The 19,876-nt window shown below is 55.8% G+C and overlaps 1 protein-coding gene across 1 annotated transcript in view; it reads left to right on the forward strand.

Annotated features, from left to right (window-relative positions):
• Positions 1-12,413, forward strand: part of CACNB1 (calcium voltage-gated channel auxiliary subunit beta 1) — a 28,442-nt gene extending 16,029 nt beyond the window's left edge. The window contains 12 exon segments of the mRNA XM_030541341.1: positions 239-361; positions 593-729; positions 1,519-1,595; positions 4,197-4,216; positions 4,629-4,709; positions 5,232-5,290; positions 5,819-5,928; positions 7,929-8,080; positions 9,035-9,130; positions 9,504-9,689; positions 11,583-11,741; positions 11,743-12,413. Of these exon segments, the coding sequence (XP_030397201.1) occupies positions 239-361; positions 593-729; positions 1,519-1,595; positions 4,197-4,216; positions 4,629-4,709; positions 5,232-5,290; positions 5,819-5,928; positions 7,929-8,080; positions 9,035-9,130; positions 9,504-9,689; positions 11,583-11,741; positions 11,743-12,054 (1,512 nt within the window). The 3' untranslated portion in view covers positions 12,055-12,413.
• Positions 12,414-19,876: the final 7,463 nt, after the last annotated feature.

Raw genomic sequence — 19,876 nt, forward strand, 5'->3', positions numbered from 1 at the left:
GTTCCTATGGTGGGGAGGGGAGGAGAGAGAGTTGGCCGGGGCTGCTCCATGTTCTTGGATCAGGGGTGAGAATTTGGCCCTGGATTGCTAACTCCCTTCCTGGCTGGTCTCTGCAGCTGCTAGATAATGGCATTCTCTGAAATGCCAGAGCAACGCACCCTTCTGTCTGGGGGATCCAGGCCCCTCCAGCATCTCTCTCCTCCCTTCCTCTCCCCCCACTAACCCGTCTCCTGAACAGACCAAGCCGGTGGCATTTGCCGTGAGGACAAATGTGGGCTACAACCCGTCCCCCAGTGATGACATGCCAGTCCAGGGCATGGCCATCTCCTTCGAACCCAAGGACTTCCTGCATATCAAAGAGGTAGGGACCGGGCCAGGCCCAGGCCAGGCTGGGGCTCTGGGGACCGCAGCGGCGGGGGGACTGGGGCTCAGCACTGTGTTGATGGGCGTGGGTTTGGCACAGAGAGGACACAGGCCCAGCATTGCTTTAATGGGACAGGCTCGGTGCAGGGGGGGATGGACTTGGCGCCGGGGGGGGCAGGGGAGGGGGCTTGGCACCTTGTCTCAGGCCCCTCTTGTCTCCGTGCTGCAGAAATACAACAACGATTGGTGGATCGGGCGCCTGGTGAAGGAGGGCTGCGAGGTGGGGTTCATCCCCAGCCCCGTCAAGCTGGAGAACATGAGGATGCTGCAGGAGCAGAAGATGAGGCAAAACCGCCTGAGCTCAAGGTGGAATAGACGGGCGGAGAGGAGAGGGGGAATCTCGGCTCTTGGCCACATCCGCATGCAGCCTGGAGCCCTGGGCACCAGAGGGGAAGGCCCCCCTGGGGATTGAGAGCAGTGGGTTATGGGTAATTGAGGCAGGCCCAGCTGTAGCCATCTGAGCAAATCCACTCCAGTGAGAGACTGGGAGTGGAAGGAGGATCAGCATACCCTTCCAGTGGGCTCATTACTGGGCACCTTGAGTCGTCATTCCCTTTGCTCAGTGGTGAACTCCTGCACAAGAAGCCAGGCAGGGGAGAACCAGCTCCAGGATCAGCAGTGACACCAGCTGAGGATGCAAAGGGCCTTCCATCCCTATGCTTCAGGGCAGAACCTGAGTGCTGGCTGGGAAGGAGTCAGGAACAACGTGCAGGAATAGGTGGACTCATTGGTCTGAACTGGCACAGTAGGGAGAATAGCTGGCTAGATGGGCCCTTGATCTGATCTGGTACATCACTGGGTGAGTGGGAGAGTGCTGGACACTGGCCCCAGTGGTCTGATCCCAGCTGGGGGAGGGGTCTAGGAGATGTCAGGCTAGATGGGCACATGGCATTGTCCTGGTGCTGCGGTTCCAGATGTAAGTCTCTCTCAGAATCTGGGCATGGAGGGCAATTCCCCCTTGCACAGAATTTTCAGTGGTAGGGCTCTTTGTTTCTTCCCAGACTAGTCCTCCTGCCCCCTACCCCAGCTTCTCCCCCCACAGGAAATTCCCTATCTCCAGGCACTTACTGTTCCTTCCCTTTCTGCCCCACACAGCAAATCAGGAGACAACTCCAGCTCCAGCCTGGGAGATGTGGTGACAGGGACCCGCAGACCCACCCCATCTGCCAGTGGTAAGACCACCCCCTCCCTTTGCTGTTTGACAGCAGACAGCCCCCAGCTGGCAACGTTCACTGCACCGCTAAGGGAGACTGATGGAGAGGGGCTGATTCTGGCTGTGGCCTTGGCGATAACAAAGAGCTGAGATGCCAGGTCTCTTCCCCCTTTAGCCCCTGAGACAAGCTAGTGCCCCAGTGGCAGAGAGACAAGGATTCCAGCCTGGAAGTGCCCAATTTTCTTCTCAGCAATCCTACTGCAGCTCCTGGAATCTCCGTGCCCCCTGCAAACGTAGGCCAGGGCTGAGACACAGGCGCATACACTGGTGGGGAGCACATGGCTCTGCCCAGGGTGTCCCACACATGGGCAGTGGGGTTGATGAGCTCTCACACTGGGCTGAGCGTGTGGGGCTTGCCATACATGCTGGCACGCACATGGAGAGTCGTGCACATGTGTGGATGAACAACTGGGCACAGGCAGAAGGACGTATACACAGGAATGCTCCAGGTCTGCCCACCGTAGCACAGACATCCCCTGGACATGCCCACTTATGCCCACCTCCGTGGCATGCAGAGGAAACCTGTTACCAGCTGCCCTCTTCGCCCTCGCAGGTGGGGTACCTGATGGTTCTGCCCCTGCTCTGATCCCATCTACATTGTCTGCAGGGATGCATCCGGTTTTCCCCCCTCCTTTCATTTTTCTCTTTCGTTTCCTGAATCATTTTTTTCTCCTCCTTGGTACATTTTTGCATTCTTTTGTTCTTTTCAGCTGTTTCTTCTTTTTTTCTATTTTACTTTTTCTTCCCTCCCTCCCTTCTTTCTTTCTTTCTTTCTTTCTTTCTTTCTTTCTTTCTTTCTTTGTTTTCTCCCTCCCCCCCCATTCTGCGCCCCCCAGGTACTCTGGACATGACTAATTTAGCTTATGACCTAGACGCCCTTGACTTAGAGCTGGAGGAGGCCGAGGGCCTGGAGAACCCCCGATCTCCTAAGACTAGCGTCAGCAGTGTCACCACATCCCCCTCCAACGTCAAGCGCATTCCCTTCTTTAAGAAGGTAAAGCAGCCCAGAGTGGGGATCTGCATCCACCTGCCGCACCCTCACTCACGCCTGCTGCTAATACCCGTGATTCACCCTGTGTGTGGGGCTCACTGACCTGCTTGGGGAGCTTTGGATTGGGGGGCAGAAAGGGCCATGGTTTGAACGTGGTCCCATTGTCATTCAGCCGCTGTGGGGCACACTATGGGGTAAGAGTATCATCTCACAGGCACCAGGGGATCTATAGCCGGGGCTGGATGTCCCCTTTGCAGGCTATTTTGGGTGTGTTTCCCATCACACCAGGAAACCCAAACTCCAGCATGGCCTGGAAGGGGGCAGCCATTGAGGGTGTCCCCCATCTGCCCCCCCCCATACACAGACGTGCACATGAGGCATGGGAATGGTATGTTCCAGTGATCACACACATGGCCTATGAGTTAAGTGCATTTCTACCAGTTGACACCCTCCCCACATGAAGCATGGGAATGGAGCGGTCCAGCACTGCCTTGCCCCTGTGAAACGTGAGAGTGGAACATTGCAGTGGTTCCAGTGTCCCCAGCTTAAAGCATGGGGAGTGGAATGTTCCTGCACTGCTCCTCCCCCATGAAACATGGAGTGGAACATTCTGGCAGCTCCTCACGCCATGTGAAGTCTGAAGCACTGTCCCCCACCCCTCCATGTAAAGCATGGGAATGGAATGTTCCAGTGGTGGCCTCCCCTGTGAAATTTGGGAGTGGAACATTCTAGTGGGTCTCCAAGCATGGGAATGGAATGTTCCAGTGCCACTGCTGCCCCCCCCGAAAGTTGGGAGTGGGATGTTCTAGCAGTTCTCCAAGCATGGAATGTTCCAATGCTCTACCCCCCCATGTATACATGGGAGTGGTACATTCCAGTGCACACTCCCCCTCCCTGCCCCCCCTCAAGGAAACATGGGAGTGGCATTGTCTGTCCCATCCCGTCCTACCCCCATTAGATGGTAGAGGGGCAGCTCCTGTTGGGCCCCTGTGGCCTGGAGGTTGCTGGGATGCTGCTTGCTGAGCAGCCCAGGGGGTGCACTAGAGTACACGGGCAGGGGCTGCATCACCCAGGGGTCCCCAGTGATCCACAGAGCTGGGGATCAGTTTTAGGGGGGGATTCAGTGCAGTGCAAGGGGGGCAGCCTGCGGGCAAGGGCCTGTGAGCCAAGGGGGCAGGGGAGGAGGGCATTGCTGCCAAGAGGGGAGGGTGTTTGCAGTGCCAGGGTGTGTGGATTGAAGAGGGCTGGTGTGAAGTGGGGAGCAGGGCCAGTGCAGGGGGGAGCTGCGTAGCACCTGGGAGGCACGTGGGGGAGCCAAGCCATCCCCCCCATGTGGTCACACTCCCTCCCTTAGATCCTGCCCCCCCCCACCCTGATTCCTTGCAGTCTGAGCCAGGTTCCAGAGCCCCCTCCCCTGCCTGTCCCCATTTCCTATACACCGTTGGCTACAGAAACCTCCCCGCTGCCATTGCGTGTCTGTTGGCATGACCTGTCAATAACACGCATGCCTTGTTTATCTTCTCTCGCCTGCCCCCTCCCTGCCCCATTAATGGTGATCACTGGACATAGCCAAGCAGAAGCAGAAATCGGTGAGTAAAAGGGCTTTCCTTGACCTGCCTGTAAAGGGTGGGGGTGGGCCAGGTCCCCCATAATGATCCTTCTCCACCCGGCTTCTCCTCTGCCAGCAGTGATGGGCCGTGTCAGTGTACCAGAGCCAACAGCATGGTTGCTCCCAAGCCACCAGCTCCCCTCTCCCGGCACCCAGTGCCACCTCCCACGCTGGGCCATGATGGCACAAAGGCAGAACTGCCCAGCATAGCCACCCAGCCCCCAAGCCAAGGGGGCATCAGCATGAGCTGGGTAGCCTGCGCCCAAGAAGGTGCCAGCTTTTCCCCTACCCTGCAGGGCACTTGGGTTTTGTAGTGCCATGGGGGTTGGGCCCCCTGGTCCGATGACTCCCCAGGCACACGTCACACCTTGTCGTTTGCCCTCTCCCGGCAGGCGGAGCATGTGCCGCCGTATGACGTGGTGCCCTCCATGCGGCCGATCATTCTTGTGGGGCCATCCTTGAAGGGGTACGAGGTGAGCCCGGGGCGGGTGCATGGGGTGGGGAGGCAGAGACTTGTGCTGCTGGGGGGCAGGCTGGGAAGGTGGAATGTTCAGCAGCCTCCTGGGGAGCAGGTGGCCCTTGATCTCATTCACCCCGTTTCACCCATCCCCATCTGTCTGTCCATCCATCCACTCAGCCATTCCCTCTTTCTCCTCCCCTCTCGTCTCACCAAGTCCCCCCTCCAATCTTGCCCCACTCTGCATCTGCCCGCACCCTCCTCTCTCCATCTCCAGGACCCATCTGCTCTGTCTCCTTCTTCACGCTGATAGTATCAGAGAGGGCTCTCTCCAGTGACCAAGCGTGAGGGCCTGTGCCAGGGAGAGCCAGTGGCATCTGACCTCTGAAATCACTGCCCACCCCTCCCATGTCCATTGCTCTCTCTTTTTCTAACCTCCCTCCACCCCCATGCGCACACACCTTGATGCAGTGAATCCTGACTCCCCCTCCCTCCCGCCCTCCTGGTGTCTGACTCCAGCATCACCCTCTCTCCCCAGGTGACGGACATGATGCAGAAAGCCCTCTTCGATTTCCTGAAGCATCGCTTCGACGGCAGGTGCGGGGACTCCTCGGACAGATGCTGCCAACCCTCCCTCCCCCCATAGCCCTTATTGGGCACTAGGGAAATGGTGTTTTACTCAAAATCCCGGTTTCCGGGAGTTGCCCCATGGCAATAGGCTCCGTAGGGTCCGATAGAGAGAGATCCCAGCTTGTCAGCCACATGCTCTTGCTCCAGCCTAACGCAGGACACTCTGTCTGAGCTAGACTATCTCCCATCCCATCCCCAGCCCTCTTCGTTGGAGGATCTCCAAGCACTCTGTAAGCACGAGAACCCAGGAGTCCGGTGCTCCCACCTTGTGCCACCTTGCTGGGCGGACAGCAATGAGCAGCCCAGATGGGGTTGTTCCCCCTGTGGGGATTCTGTCCCCAAGGTGCCAGGGTTCCCACCCTGACTGTTGCCCCCAGGGCTCCTTTGGGGTCCTGTTTTCTGGCCTGGTGGGGGAGGCACCCTGCTGGGGGCCACAGCAAATGGCAGAGGCCCCCTTCCCCCTTTACACTCTCTTCCTCTTTCTGTCCCTCTCAGAATCTCCATCACACGGGTGACGGCCGATATCTCCCTGGCCAAGCGCTCCGTGTTGAACAACCCCAGCAAACACACCATCATTGAGCGCTCCAGCACGCGCTCCAGCCTGGGTGAGGCCACGGTGGGGGGGGGGGGGGGGACGGGGGACGGGAGGGAGAAGTTGTGGATTTAACCCTTTCCCACACCCCGGCCCCACTTGGTTACCCCGGGCCTGTTTTGGTTTTTGGCTGACTCTCACTTAGACCGACGGCCTGGTTCGGAGGTTGAACCCTTTCAAGCCTGGCTTGGGTCTGTATCCACTGGGAGCTGCTCCAGCTTCCTGCGTTCTCCCCTCCCTCACCCCCGGATGGCCCTGGAATGCCCACCGTGCCTCAGGGCATCTCTTCCCCTCCTCCCGTCTGGAAGGGCTCTCCTGGCCCATGCTCCTGGGCAGGGCTCCCTGCCTCGCCTGCTTGTGCTCGATGGAAAGAGAGGCCCCGTGGTGCCGCTCATGCCCCAAGGCATGCTGGGATGCTTGGCCACGCCAAGCAGGCCCCCCCCCAGTGCATGCTGGGATGCTTGGCCACACCAAGCATGCCCCCCCCAGTGCATGCTGGGATGCTTGGCCACGCCAAGCAGGGCCCCCCCAGTGCATGCTGGGATGCTTGGCCACACCAAGCAGGGGCCCCCCCCAGTGCATGCTGGGATGCTTGGCCACACCAAGCAGGCCCCCCCCAGTGCATGCTGGGATGCTTGGCCACACCAAGCAGGGCCCCCCCCCAGTGCATGCTGGGATGCTTGGCCACACCAAGCAGGGCCTCCCCCACAGTGCATGCTGGGTTGTGACGTGCCTTGATGACTCCCATTCAGCAGGGCCGGGGCGTGTTTCCGGTCTCCTGGGTACTGGTGCTGTCGCGTAGTGGGGTGACTAACAGGGCTCATGTGAGCTGCGGATGCTGTCCCCACTGGGCTGGGCTGGGGCGGGGCCTAATGCACTGACTCCTGGGATGATGAGTTCAATTCACTCCTTTTTTCCCTCCCCTTTTTTCTCCCCCGACTCCCTTCCCTCCGCACTGCTTCCTTCCTCCCCTGCTCCTGGTACAGATGTCCTGGGTATGTAACCTTTAACCTCTCGGAGACCTGTCCAGACCACTCCCTACCATGCTGCCTAACCCTGTGGGATCCACAGCCAGCCTAGGTGTGCTGGGGGCCGATGTGTTACCCCCTGCTCCTACCGCCATGTGGATGCAGGGTCACTCCAGCAGGGGCCACGAGGGGGGCGGCAAAGCAAGATCACTGCCCCGCCGATGCCCCCTGGCTCGGAGCTACAATGAGTTGGTCCATGTGTGGGGCCGGAGTCAGCCAGGGCAAGAGTACCCTCCTCAGGGGTCTGTCCCCACACCCGGCCTGATATGAGGCCTCGGGATTGAAGATGAGCTCAGGACGCTCATCCCAGATCCTAGGGTCCAGGCACATGGGGATCTGGGTTTTGCTTTGTCCCCTGCTAGGCGAAAGGGGTGTGTGGGTCCCCCTTCCCCCACCCTACTGTGCCCCCAACTCCAGACCCTGCCCCACCTCGTGGCTTGATGCTGGATGATCTCTAGTCCATACGTCCAGCCTGGGCAGCGTTACATGTTGGGCACATGCCAGGCATGGGCTCCGCGGAGCGATCCCACTGCCCAGTGTGCAGCACGGCATGAAGGTACCCGATGCTGGGGATCCAGGAGACACATCCCTCCCACCCATCTGTCTCGTGTGTGTCTGGGGGGTGGGGCATGAGTCAGCCCCCCATGCCCACCTCCCTCTGGCTGTTCCCCCACATAGACCCTCCATATTTCCCCCTTTCTCACCTCGCTTCCCCTGTTGCTATCCCCTCTGACAGCTCCCTCACTTATAACATTCTGTGCCAGGATCCTCCCCACCTGGCCCCTTCCCCCCAACCCCTACCCAGGCTCTGCCCCCTTGGTCTCTCTACTCCTGGCCCCCCACCTGATCCTTGTCCCCATCTCTCACGGTCTCTCTGCCCCTCCTCACTCCATCCCCTCCCCACAGTCTCCCACAGTTTTTCTGCCCCTGCCCCCCACACTCCATCCCCTCCCCACAGTCTCTCATTGTCTCTCTGCTCTGACAGCTGAGGTGCAGAGCGAGATCGAGCGGATTTTTGAGCTGGCCCGGACACTTCAGCTTGTGGCCCTGGACGCCGACACCATCAATCACCCGGCCCAGCTGGCCAAGACTTCGCTGGCCCCCATCATCGTCTACATCAAGATCACTTCCCCCAAGGTGGGTGCGTTGCACCCTGCAGGGGGGTGACCCAGCTCTTGTGTTGCAGCCCGGGGACTCGCTGCCCAGATCCTCCCATGCTGGGAACCCAGTGGGTACCAGAGAGGGGATGCCCCACGGACCTTTCCCCCGGGGCGCAGGGTTGGGGTATGCACTCTGCAGGGGCCATGGGTGTGGTCTGGTTATGTAACCGTCAATCTCTTGGGGAACAGTACAGACAGTTCCCTGCCACGCTGCCTAACCCCATGGAATGGCCGGGGCCGATGTGTAATCCCTTTCTATCACCCCATGGCTGCAGGGTCACGCCAGCAGGCGCCATGGGTTGGGGGGAGCAGAACAAGATCGCTGCCTCACCGATGCCCCCGTGCTCAGAGTGGCTGGTGCTACAGTCAGCTGCTCTGTGTGTAGGGCTGATGTTTGTGGGGACCCTGCTCCGTGTGTGGGGTCAAAGTCAGCCTGGGCAGCTGTGTCCCCCACCCCCGGCCTGATACGAGATCTCAGGATTGGGGACAAGCTCAAGATGCTCATCCTGGATTCAAACGTCCCCAGGGTCCGGGCACGTGGGACCTGGATTTTGGTTTGTCCCCTGGTCAGAGCAAGGTGAAGGGAGGGTTAGATCACAAGCGCAGTGAGTTGTAGGGTCTCAGCCTTGTCCTCTAACATTCAACACAGTAGTGGTTGCTTAAGAGAGGCCCAGGGCTGGGCTGGCAGGGGGCTGCCGCTCGGGATTGAGGGGCATCAGCAAAGCTGGGGGTTAGGGAACCCAGCATCTTAAAGGGACAGAGTTGTTTTCCTGTCTGAGCTCTGGGCCGAGCAGCAATGCTACCTCATTCGCCCTGAGTCAGCTCCCCATGTCCAGCCCCTCTCCTTGGCACTGGAGAGGAACAGAGGGCGGGGGATGCCCCAGAACTGATCCCTTCACCTGCGCTCACCTCCTGCCCCCTCTCCCTGCAGGTGCTCCAGAGGCTGGTCAAGTCCCGGGGGAAGTCCCAGTCCAAGCACCTGAACGTGCAGATGGTGGCATCGGATAAGCTGGCACAGTGCCCTCCGGTGAGTGCCTGCCCCACTCCTTACCCCCCAGTTCTCCCTACCACACAACTGCCCCACATCCCCAACTCAGCCAGTGAGTACCCACCCACAGCCTGTCCCACCCCACACCACATCGCTGCCCCACACCTCCAGCTCGGCAGAATACCTGCCACGCCCCACTGCCCCATACTCGCAGCCTGGGCCAAGTCCCTGCCCCCCTGCCAATGAATATCCATCCCACAGCCTGCCCTGGTCAGCCTATACCCCCAGTACCTCTCACTGCTAGCTTGACCAAGTTCCCTGCTTTGTCCTGCCCTTCCCCACTGCCCCAGCTTGGCCAAGGCCCCTCCCTACACCTCCAGCTGGGCCACCTCATGCACCTCTCTCATTGCAGGAAATGTTTGACATCATCCTGGACGAGAATCAACTGGAAGATGCCTGTGAGCACCTGGCTGAGTACCTGGAAGCCTATTGGAAGGCCACGCACCCACCCAGCAGCAACCCGCCCAATCCCCTCCTGAACCGCACCATGGCGACCGCCGCCCTGGCCGCCAGCCCCGCCCCTGTCTCCAACCTCCAGGTACAGGTGCTCACCTCCCTGAAGCGCAACCTGGGCTTCTGGGGCGGGAAGGGCAGCCTGGAGCAAGGGCTGAGCGCCCAGCCCAGGGTGGAGGAGCACGCGCTGTAGCTTTAAGAGGAGGAGGAGGCGGTGCCTTCAATGAATATGAAGGAAGAATTCTTCATGGAAAACCCTGGCTGATTCCCCCGCTGCCTCTGCTGCTGCCCCCACTGCCCCGTGTTCTCTGCGGGTGGAGGGGTTCCCTCCGCCTGCCCAGCATTGGTCTAAGGCTCATGAACTGAGGGCATCACGTCCACGGGGTAACAGGGAGGGATCTGCGCCCCCTGCAGTGCACAAGCCCTGTAGCTGCATCACAGGGAGCTGGGCTTTGCCTGGGAAGTGCCATGCTGCCATCAGCCTCCCCTACCCCATCTGCCCCCCAGGCTTCTGCATAAAAGCCTGCTCTGGAGAGCGAAGTCGCCCCCGTCAGCCGACTCTAGCTCAGGATCCTGTTTGCATGGGGCTAGGTCCCGTAACCCCGCTAACGCGGGACCCATAGCCCTGCTGGGCTCTGCCTTTGGCACAGTGCATTCTGGGATTCCCAAAGCACCGTTCCCGGAGTGGGAGCAAAGGCCGCTGGGTGATTTCGGAACACGAGGCTCAGCAATGCAGGATGGGGAAGTGCTGCGGCAGGAGAGTGACTGTCTTTCCACATCAGAGGGCAGGACCAGCGCAGCCAGACCTCAGCCAGAAACCCTGGCACGGCTGTCGTGTGGTGCCCAGCGTCCTCTCAGCCAACGGCTTGTCACAAGGCCTTCCCCGCTAGTGTAGATGGGAGCCATTAGCGAGGAAGACTGGCAGTTTTGTCACCCTGGCTGGGAAGCTGGACTCCTCCCATCTCCTCCCCTCATGCTGTCCCCTGAAGTCTTCCACTCCCAAGGCATCCCAGCTCCTGCCTGCAGGCTGCCACCCCTGATCTCCCAGAGCACTGAACTCACAGGCCTCTGTTAAGGGCACCCGGACACACCACGTCTGTGCCCATCCCTCGGGGTCCTGCCTGCCTGGCTCCTCTGTCTGCTCCCGGCTGCTGCCTGAGTGAGTGGCTGGTTCCCTCTGGGCACCACCCCATAAATGCAAATGGAGATTCTCCAGCTACCTGGCAACCTGCCCCCAGTCCTGCCCCGCCCTAGTCGGGGGGCTGCGCGGGGGGGGGGGGTCAGGGCATGTTTGTGTCGTGGTGTCTGTAATGCTCGTTGGAAAGTGAAGAGCTGTGGCTCATGGCCTCCTCCTCATACGGGCAGGCGGGAGCCAGGCCTGCTTCTCTCATTCACACTCCGCCAGCGCCGCTCAATCCCACAGCCCCCCACTATGCCAGTCCAGGGCTCCCCATATACCGCTTTGCCAGTGCCCCTCATTACTGCCCCACCAGCACCCCTCAATCCCGCCCACAGCCCCCTACCCCCACTATGCCAGTCCAGGGCTCCCCATACACCGCTTTGCCAGTGCCCCTCATTACTGCCCCACCAGCACCCCTCAATCCCGACCCCGGCGCCTACCCCCACTATTCCAGTCCAGGGCCTCCCCACTCCACAGCTCTGCAGTTGCCTCTCAGTCCTGGCCCTCAGCCCTTGCATCCCAGCCCTGAACCCCACCTTTGCAAACCATCCCACACACTCAGCATTACAGGTATAACCTCCCCAGGGGCTGGGCTGAGACCCCATACTTTCATCTCCCTTGTGGCCCAGACTGGGATTGGGGGCCAGGGCTCAGCAGGCCAGAGGCTGCTCTCGCTGTCTTGAGGATTGACGTGTATATTAACCGGTACTGATCTGCCATTGTTGCCCCTTGGTGGGCAGACTAACTCTGCCTTGTCTTCTCCCGTTTGCATGGTTTGTCGCTGCTGCTCCTAACCAGGGACCCTACCTAGTGCATGGGGAGCAGACGCGTGAGGGGGAGCGCGCCAGCCTGCACGACTACTCGGGGGAGCTGGTCAACCGTGGCCAGGGGCGGCCAGGCCAGCAGCACGCTCGCCTGGCCAACCGTGGCCTGTCCCGCCAGGACACCTTCGACTCAAGAGACCCAGGGCAGCCGTGACTCTGCCTACACCGAGCTGGGCGACTCCTGCATGGACATGGAGACGGACCCCTACGAGGAGCCCGAGCCCCGCGGTGGCACCCCCGGCGCCTACCCCCGGGGCCTGGGCCGCCACCACCTCCACCAACGCCAGGGGTCCTGGGACGAGGCCGAGCCCGACCACCAGAACCACAACCGGCAGCTGCGGGGCCGGAGCAAAGGGCGCGACCGCTACTGCCCCAATGAGGAGGAGGCCATGAGCCGGAACAAGAACGACCTCGAGGGCTGGGGGCGGGACGTGTACATCCGCTAGGGGATGGGGTACCTGGCTGCCAGGGGCCCCAGGGGGTGGGGCTTCGGTCAGCTAGGGGCCCCTGGGATGGGGCATTATCTACTGTGGGGGAGAATCTCTCTCCTCAAGGAGCCTCTGCGCATAGAGCTCCCCTATGAGGCTGGTTTGGTTCGTGCCCCCTAACAGGGCTGGCCTGAGATTGTATGATGCTCTCCCCCGCCCCGCATGGGGATCTCTTGCCAGCAGTGCCAGGGGGGCCCCTCTGCCTGTGGTGCTCCCTGCTCATCTCCCATAAGATAGTGAAGATTCACACCCACCTTAAACCCCTCAGGGCATCCTGGGGGAGGAGTAGCTCAATGGTTTGAGCATTGACCTGCTAAACCCAGGGTTGTGAGTTCAATCCCTGAGGGGGCCATTTAGGGAACTGGGGTAAAAATCTGTCTGGGGATTGGCACTGCTTTGAGCAGGGGGTTGGACTAGATAATGACCTGAGGTCCCTTCCAACCCTAATAATCTATGATTTTTTCCCTGCCCCCAAAGCTGACCAAACTGGGACCCAGCTTGCTCCCCCCTGCCTGCCCCCCTCACATGCAGATGTGTGGCATGCAGCACCATGCCCTGAGGCAGGGCACCTTCCCCCCACCCTGGGGAGGAAAGCATGCTCAACCCCCGTATGTAACCGATCAGTCCCAGGGCTGCCTTGAAGCAGCCACCTCCTTGCTCCCTGCCCTGGTTCTGATTCCCCACTCATCCCACCCTCCACATCCCATTGTATTTCCATGGTGCTCTCAATGATCCAGCTGCCAGGGGAGTGGGAGGGCCGGCGCCTCCGATTGCTGGAGAGAACTGGGGTCCCTGCCCAGTGCCAAGGAATCTCCTCTATGGTCCAGTGCCTACAACAGAACCCAGCGCCTTGACCACACGACTCCATCCAGGCTCAGCCTGCAGCTCCCACAGCTCGATTTCACCTGCCAGGAGAGAGCAGATGGGGAAGGGGGCGATGCATGCGTGTGGGGTGTGCACTGGGGCCTGTGTCCCATAATGGACCCAATGTAGGGTGGCTGTGCTGAATGCGTGCACCCTGCCTGCTGAGCTGTGTGGCATTCCCCGCATGCGAGTGCTGTGTGGTGGCCAGAAGGGGTGGGTTGACACCCTGATTTCTGAGGGCAAGGCAGCCCCTGGGCTGTAATGCCCCCTGCTCCCTAAAGCGAGGAAGGGCTGGAGGGGATGGTATCTCCCAGCTGGCTTGGGAGGGGAGGTGTTAACAGCTTCTCGAGGCTCAACTCTGGCCCGCCCTGTTCTCTTGCACCCACTTATGGGGTGGGAACCAGGGCTCATGGCCCTGCCTGTGGGACCCTTCACTTCTGGGGTATTTTGATCCCAGCTGGAGCCTGCAACTCCCCAGCAGGCTCCTACCCAAAGGCCCAGGCCCTTCCCTGCCCTCCCCAATGGGGCTCAGTTCCTCCCCCCACCCCCCGCCCACGCTGCCTGGGATGGTGGAGGCTGGGAAGAGGGTGGGGTGAAAGAGATCTGGATGGATCCAGCCCAGACCTCTGACTTTCTGGGCAGCGCTGCTTCCCCCCATCCCCCACCCAGTGCCAAACCTGGGCTGACATGAAACGGCCATGGCTGCCCAGCGCCCCTCCCCTGTCCTGTGCTGTGTCTTGCGTCCCTGTGGCTGTCTGATGTGTGTCCAGTCCTGTCTTTTCCGGCCATGGTGCGTCCGTGTGTGTGAGCACTTGTCTGTCCCCCCCACCGCCACACACCAGCTGGGACATGGGCAGGGCCTGGCTCTGCATAGCACCTCTTGGATGTGAGTTCCCCTGGCGCTCTGCCCATCAGACGTCCCCCACATCATATGTGCGCCAGCCTCCCTGCCCTGCACGGCGGCTGTGGATCCAGCCCACCCCTGCTCCGCCTGAAGGGAATGTGAAGCTTTGCTCTTAGAGTCTGTCGGGGGTGGTGGCATGCCCCCCCCATTGAGGTATCACTGGAAGCTTCACCAGGGGAGCCCTGGGAGGCACTGCCTTACATCAGACCCATGGGCCGACCAGTCCCACATCAGGCATTCGCTGTAAACCCTGATTGTGCAGCACCGTCCTGGTTTTGGTGGCCTCTTGAGGTTGATTGGCAGCTGTCTGATTCCTACAGTGCCGCCTAGTGGTTAGAAGAGGGACCTGGGGTGCCTCAGCTCCACACCTAGCGCAGCCATTTTGTCAGGCCACACTCCTTTTCTGTGCCTCAGTTTCCCCTTTCTGTAAACGGGGAGATAATGAACCTCCACTAAGCGCTATGAAATCCGCAAGCTTTAGCCACATCAGTGTATTGTAGATACTGCACTTCATGGCTCTCTGTGCCAGTGCTCATAGCTTCATGGTGGTAGCAGGCCTAGGACTCAGCACACAGGTCTCTACCATTTGAACTACAGGAGAATCTCCTTTGGCAGTAGGGGGCCTATGATACACTATTGAACCCAGTAGAGGGTGGCGGGGAGGAGGTGTCTGTGAAATGTACACAGGCCAAATGTGAGCAAAGCCACTTGAAAGCAATGAACTGTCCTGTATTTATGTCATTTAACAAACTATTTTAAAAGTGTATTTTATTTATTTATTATTGTTCATTCGGGGAGGGGGTAACATTATCCCATTCGCTTGATTCTTTGTAATAAATATTTCATTGAGACCTCGAATGATGCTGCTGTGATGGGGTGTGTGGGAAGAACATTAGAGCCATGTGTTTATGAGTTTAATGCCAGATGACTCCCCTTCCACCCTCATCAGTTGGCTACCTCTACAGTTTAGTCCATTTTAGATTGTTTTTTTTCTTATAAGTGACAGATCAGACACACTCCAATTGTCTCCTCCATCCCCTGTTGTATAATCTGATACTGCTGCTGTGAAAGCTCCAAAGACCCAGCCCCATTACAGATTGTGTAAGATCAGCCTGCGCTCTTGTTACATGCAACTCACACTGGCCCTTGGTGGTTCTGCAGGGAAGTGACTGGGAATCTGCAATTCTGGCCAGTCCTGAGCCTTTTGGGGATAAGTGAGCAAATGTTTTAATAGCTTTTCTTCAGCCCCACTGGCATCATTTTTCAGGCATAGGGAATCAGGGCTCCTGGGTTTTACTTCTGCCACTGGGAGGGCCCTATGATCTAATAATGAGCATAGGGGAGTGGGACTCAGGACTCCTGGGTTCTATACCCAACCCTTCTGCATTTGACTTTGGCTCAGAGCCTCAGAGGTTCTCAAATAGCCATGAAGTGAAGGTTTTGAGGCTCTGGGCCTTTGCAGCCTATGTCAGGAGGCACGAGATGATACTTCTGGTGCCCGTGTGTGGGTGTGTCTCACTGTTGCTTGTCTGCAGTGGCAGTGAATTTTCAAACATCTGTTGGCCCCTTTCCTCTATCTGGTCAGCAAATGGACACAATACTGCACCTGCTCTGGCCCGATTGTCCCTAGGTAGGTGAAAAAATTGACCATCTCTTTTTTGTTCCTCTATTTAATGGCAAACACCACGCTTCCCTTTCACCCCTTTCTGTTAAGGAAAGGGTCTTGCCCAGCCAGAGCACTACAGTGTGTGTGTGTGGGCGCATGGTTAAGTTTGTGAGCCCTAGGAGCATTGGCCAATGTGTACTCTCTCTGGGGAGGTGAGGGTTAACTTAGGTTAGTGGTGTGTCACTGCCACCTGCCGGCTGTCATGGGCCACAACACTTCAAACCAGGCTACCTGCAGATTACGCGGTCCTGGGCACTTACGGTTGCAAACGGTGTCTACGTTCTTCGCTGCTGAAATGCAGCTGCTTCTGGGGTGTGCTGTGCTGTCTATGCATGAAGACACTGGAAAGAATGCCAAGGGATCTTTAAATCATTGCACGCAATCACAATCTCGGGTATACATCTCATCTGAAAGGCGGCGCAGTGCTCCAGAGAGATGGTCGGGGCTGTTTTTCGGCCTAGTTGGGCTCCTGAAGCATTCGTTAAACTTTGCCACACTTTGAAAATTGACCAGCGCGCTGGACTGGACTCAGAAGACCCAGGTTCTAGCCTCAGCTCTGCCATTGGCCTGCTAAGTGACCTTGGGCAAGTCATGTCGCTGCTCTGTGCCTCAGCTTCCCCATCTGTAAAATGAGCCTAATGATCCTGGCCAGTGTTGGAAAGCAGTTGGAGGCCTATTGATGAAAGTGCTATCCAGGTGCAAGGCGCTATTGCCATGTTGTCCTGCTACAACTGATAGGGAGCCTCATTTGACGCCCGTGCCCCAGATTTACTATTATAAGATTCCTGCCTCCAAAGAGCTTGCTGACTCAATACCATCTCCCTCTCCAGCCCCATTGGCTACTGAGGACCCCTTGCAGCATCCACTGACAGCATGGCACCTTTAAACTAGCCAGTGTGGATTAGTAATTCCTCCACAGAAATCTCGAGCGAGAGATTTTTCTCTCAAGACATCCAAGTTAATTTTGTAAGAGCCAAGAGGGGTTGGAGAAGGAGTCAAAGTTCTGGGTGCTTATTGGGGGAGCAGGAGGGATGACCCACAGGGTCTTCTAGATGGGAGAGGCCCATCTTTCCAGTGTAGCTAGTTCCTGGATATCACAATACTGGCTGCTGTGGAAGTACTTCAAACAGATTAGATTAAGAGACGTAAGAAATAATCTAATCTGATTTCCTGCATGAGAGGTTGGAACACTTCACCCCGTGATTCCTACATCCGGCCCAGTAGTTTATGGTGCCGCTGGAGCGAGCCGCCCACTCTTGATTTAAAGCTTTCGTGTTATGGACAATCTACCACGACCCCATGGCCAGTTCTCAATGCTAAACATTTCCACCTCGTTTCCAGCTTGAATTTGTCTTTAACACTATGACTGTCCCTTCCTTCAGCAGCCAGCCAATGGATCTTACACCTTCGCCTGCTGGATTAAAGGGCCTCTACCATAAGAAATCTTTTCCCTGTGGAGGTGCTGCTGGATCATGATCAAGGAATCGCCGTTAGATGATTGGGCAGAGATTAAAGAGCAGGCCCCAATGCAGCCACTTATGTCAAAAGCCTCACCTTGGAAAGAAGTGACCCTGGTCTAGCCTCTCAGAGGTATTTAGGCACCTAACTCCCATTGGAATAATTGGAAACGAGGCACCTAAATAGCTCTGAGGATCTCGTCCCTTTAACCTTGCATTAGATGCACGGGACAAAGGGGTGTTTCCGGACCATTACAGCACTGCCCGCAATAGCGCAGAGGAAATCCGCAGCCATTACAACACCACGTAGGTGAACGATTCACCAGGTTCCTGTATTGCAACACCGCTCCAACCACACAAACCCCTTCCTCCCCGGGGAATAGAGCAAATCGTGTTTCTGCCCAGTCAGCGTTTTCTACACTGTCATCATCCTGTTCTCAGATGTCATATGGAGGGATTTTTCTCAGTACAAGATGGACTGGTGAGGTGAATCATGGGAGCCGTAGTTTTATCAGGGTCCTTTGCTTGTTATATAGAGTAGTACCATAGGTGGGCATGGCCCATTAGAAATATTTAATAACCCAGGTCCAATTCAGTGGATGTTAGGATCCTAAATACCTTTGTGGATGAGGCCCATAGAAACTACACTAATTGTAATGTTACAAATACCTAGATTAAAAGTAAGGTGCCCTGCTTTAATCTTGATAGGGAAAAGCCTATAGAATGTCATAGAATACTAAGGCCTGCCTAGGGATCTTTTTAAAACCATCCTAGAGAATTTAATAACTCTCTCCCTCCTGTGAAATGCAATCAGATGGTTCCAAAGACCATTCTCTATTAAATTCTGTAAGTTTGGAGAGCAGTTTCTTGAGAACCTAACTACATTTCTGTAGCAGCCTAAGGGTTCCTCACTCATAAACTTGGCAGAACTTTTCCATTAGGAACTTTTAACCTATTTCATTGACAAAAATCTAGAAAGGTTCTGAATTCTCACTAGCAGCCTAACGGCTGCAGACATAGAAAAAGTGATTGAAAGAACTTGGTCCTCATTATTTATCCTCCACAGCAGAGGAAAGAGATGGAGGGTGAAATTCTGGTCCTGTTTATATTATAGTAAACTGCAAAACTCCCAGTGACTTCCATGTGGGCAGGACATCGTCCAGTCAGGTTAAACTAAAATACAGAAAGGAAAGCCTGATTTCAAGGACACTGTTGATTGGGCTACATTTCTATGTTCACTTTTTCTTTTTTAATACAAAGACAGGTGTTTTCATGATTTTTTAAATAAAGTGAAACGGATTTTCAGGGAGGAGAATGTAATTAGTTCCCTGGAATTCCAAGAACACAGTGGATTTGCAGCTTCTCTCTCTCACACACATAAGCAGAAACTGATCATTTTCCTTTTACAAACTGATTAGAATTGTTGCATCACTTTATTTTTCTCAAGCAACTGAGTGTGCGTGTAGCGAACAAGATGATGATTGGAAACTGACTAATCTTTAGTCAGTTGTTTCTCTCTGACCCAGGACTGTGTCACTGGAGTTGCCAATGCGATCAGGCAATCTGATGCTGCAGTAATGGACGCAAATGCAAAACCCTTCCACAAGTAGACTATGAGCAGTTTGATGGCGTGTTAATTTTTCACAGCACACAATGCTTTGATTCAGCATGTTCTTTGTGGGATATTAAGAGTCTTTGGTGGGATTTCTGAAGTAGGGGAGGGAAAGGGAGGAGACAATGGGAACCCAGCCCTCAAAGTAATTTTTAAAAGAAGCTTTAGGAAGTTCTTCATTAGGAGTGAGAGAACTAGTTCCGTTAGCATCACAGTCCTGATCTCCACCTCCCTCTGTTGTATAAGGCCGGTCAAAAAATGGAATAACAAAAAGTGCCAAAGTTATTAATGTTGCAATATTTTAGTCAATATTGACCTTTTTTGGTTTGTTTGCCACAGACTGTTTTTGCTAAACAAGGAAATGTCAGTAATGATCACAAAAGTTGTTGTGACAATAGTGTTGCTAGAACTGTCAATTCAAATACCATGATCAATGGAAACTTTGGATAAAGGCCAATTTTTTGTTTGCAAAAGTTTTCTTTTCTTCTTTTTTTAAAGGCCCTATTTCAGTTAAGAATTTTTTGTGGAAAACTTTTCCGCCCAGCTAATCTTCTCTCCTCGAACTGAAGCAAATCTCTTTCTGAGTAATAAATCAATTTGGTTAAAGGGACGCAGTGAGTAATAACAGGAGAGTGGTAATGTGGTCTGGAGGAGAAGAGCCCAGATTATGATTTAAGAGATTTAAATGCTATTCCTCTTTTTCTGACTCACTGTATGTAAACAAGTCACCTCCCCACTCTGTGTCTCAGTTTCCCCATCCATACAATGGAGATAATGCCATTTATCAACCTATTTTACAATGCTTTGAGCTCGACAGATTAAAAGCATTATAGAGTCCTGAGTACTATTTAATCATATTAGTAAAACAAATTCTTATCTGTGTAATTATGAACCCTCTGGGGTATTAAAAAACAAAGCTGGTTAAAATCTAATTGACTTTCCATACCTAAAGCTGCTTCTTCCACTTATTGTGCATAAGCCGATGGTACTTAACGCGTGGTCAGTTTTACTTTCGGTTGTAGTCAGATTCATTTTCAGGTAGGCTACTCTTTTGCAGTAGCCTTTGGGTTATAAAAACATCAGGGGAATATTTAAATCCAAACCAAAAGCTGTTGGCACTGGAGTTTAACAATAATAATTGAAATATTTCTGTTCAGCACAGAACTGATTTTTTAAAACTTTATTCTTCCTAAACCTACATTTAGGATGGTGATGGTAAAACACCATCCATAGATATGTAGGAAACACTCTACCTTGCACCAGATGCCTGGCCTTGG

Source organism: Gopherus evgoodei, chromosome 23 (assembly GCF_007399415.2).
Source record: "Gopherus evgoodei ecotype Sinaloan lineage chromosome 23, rGopEvg1_v1.p, whole genome shotgun sequence".
Lineage (NCBI taxonomy): Eukaryota > Metazoa > Chordata > Testudines > Testudinidae > Gopherus > Gopherus evgoodei.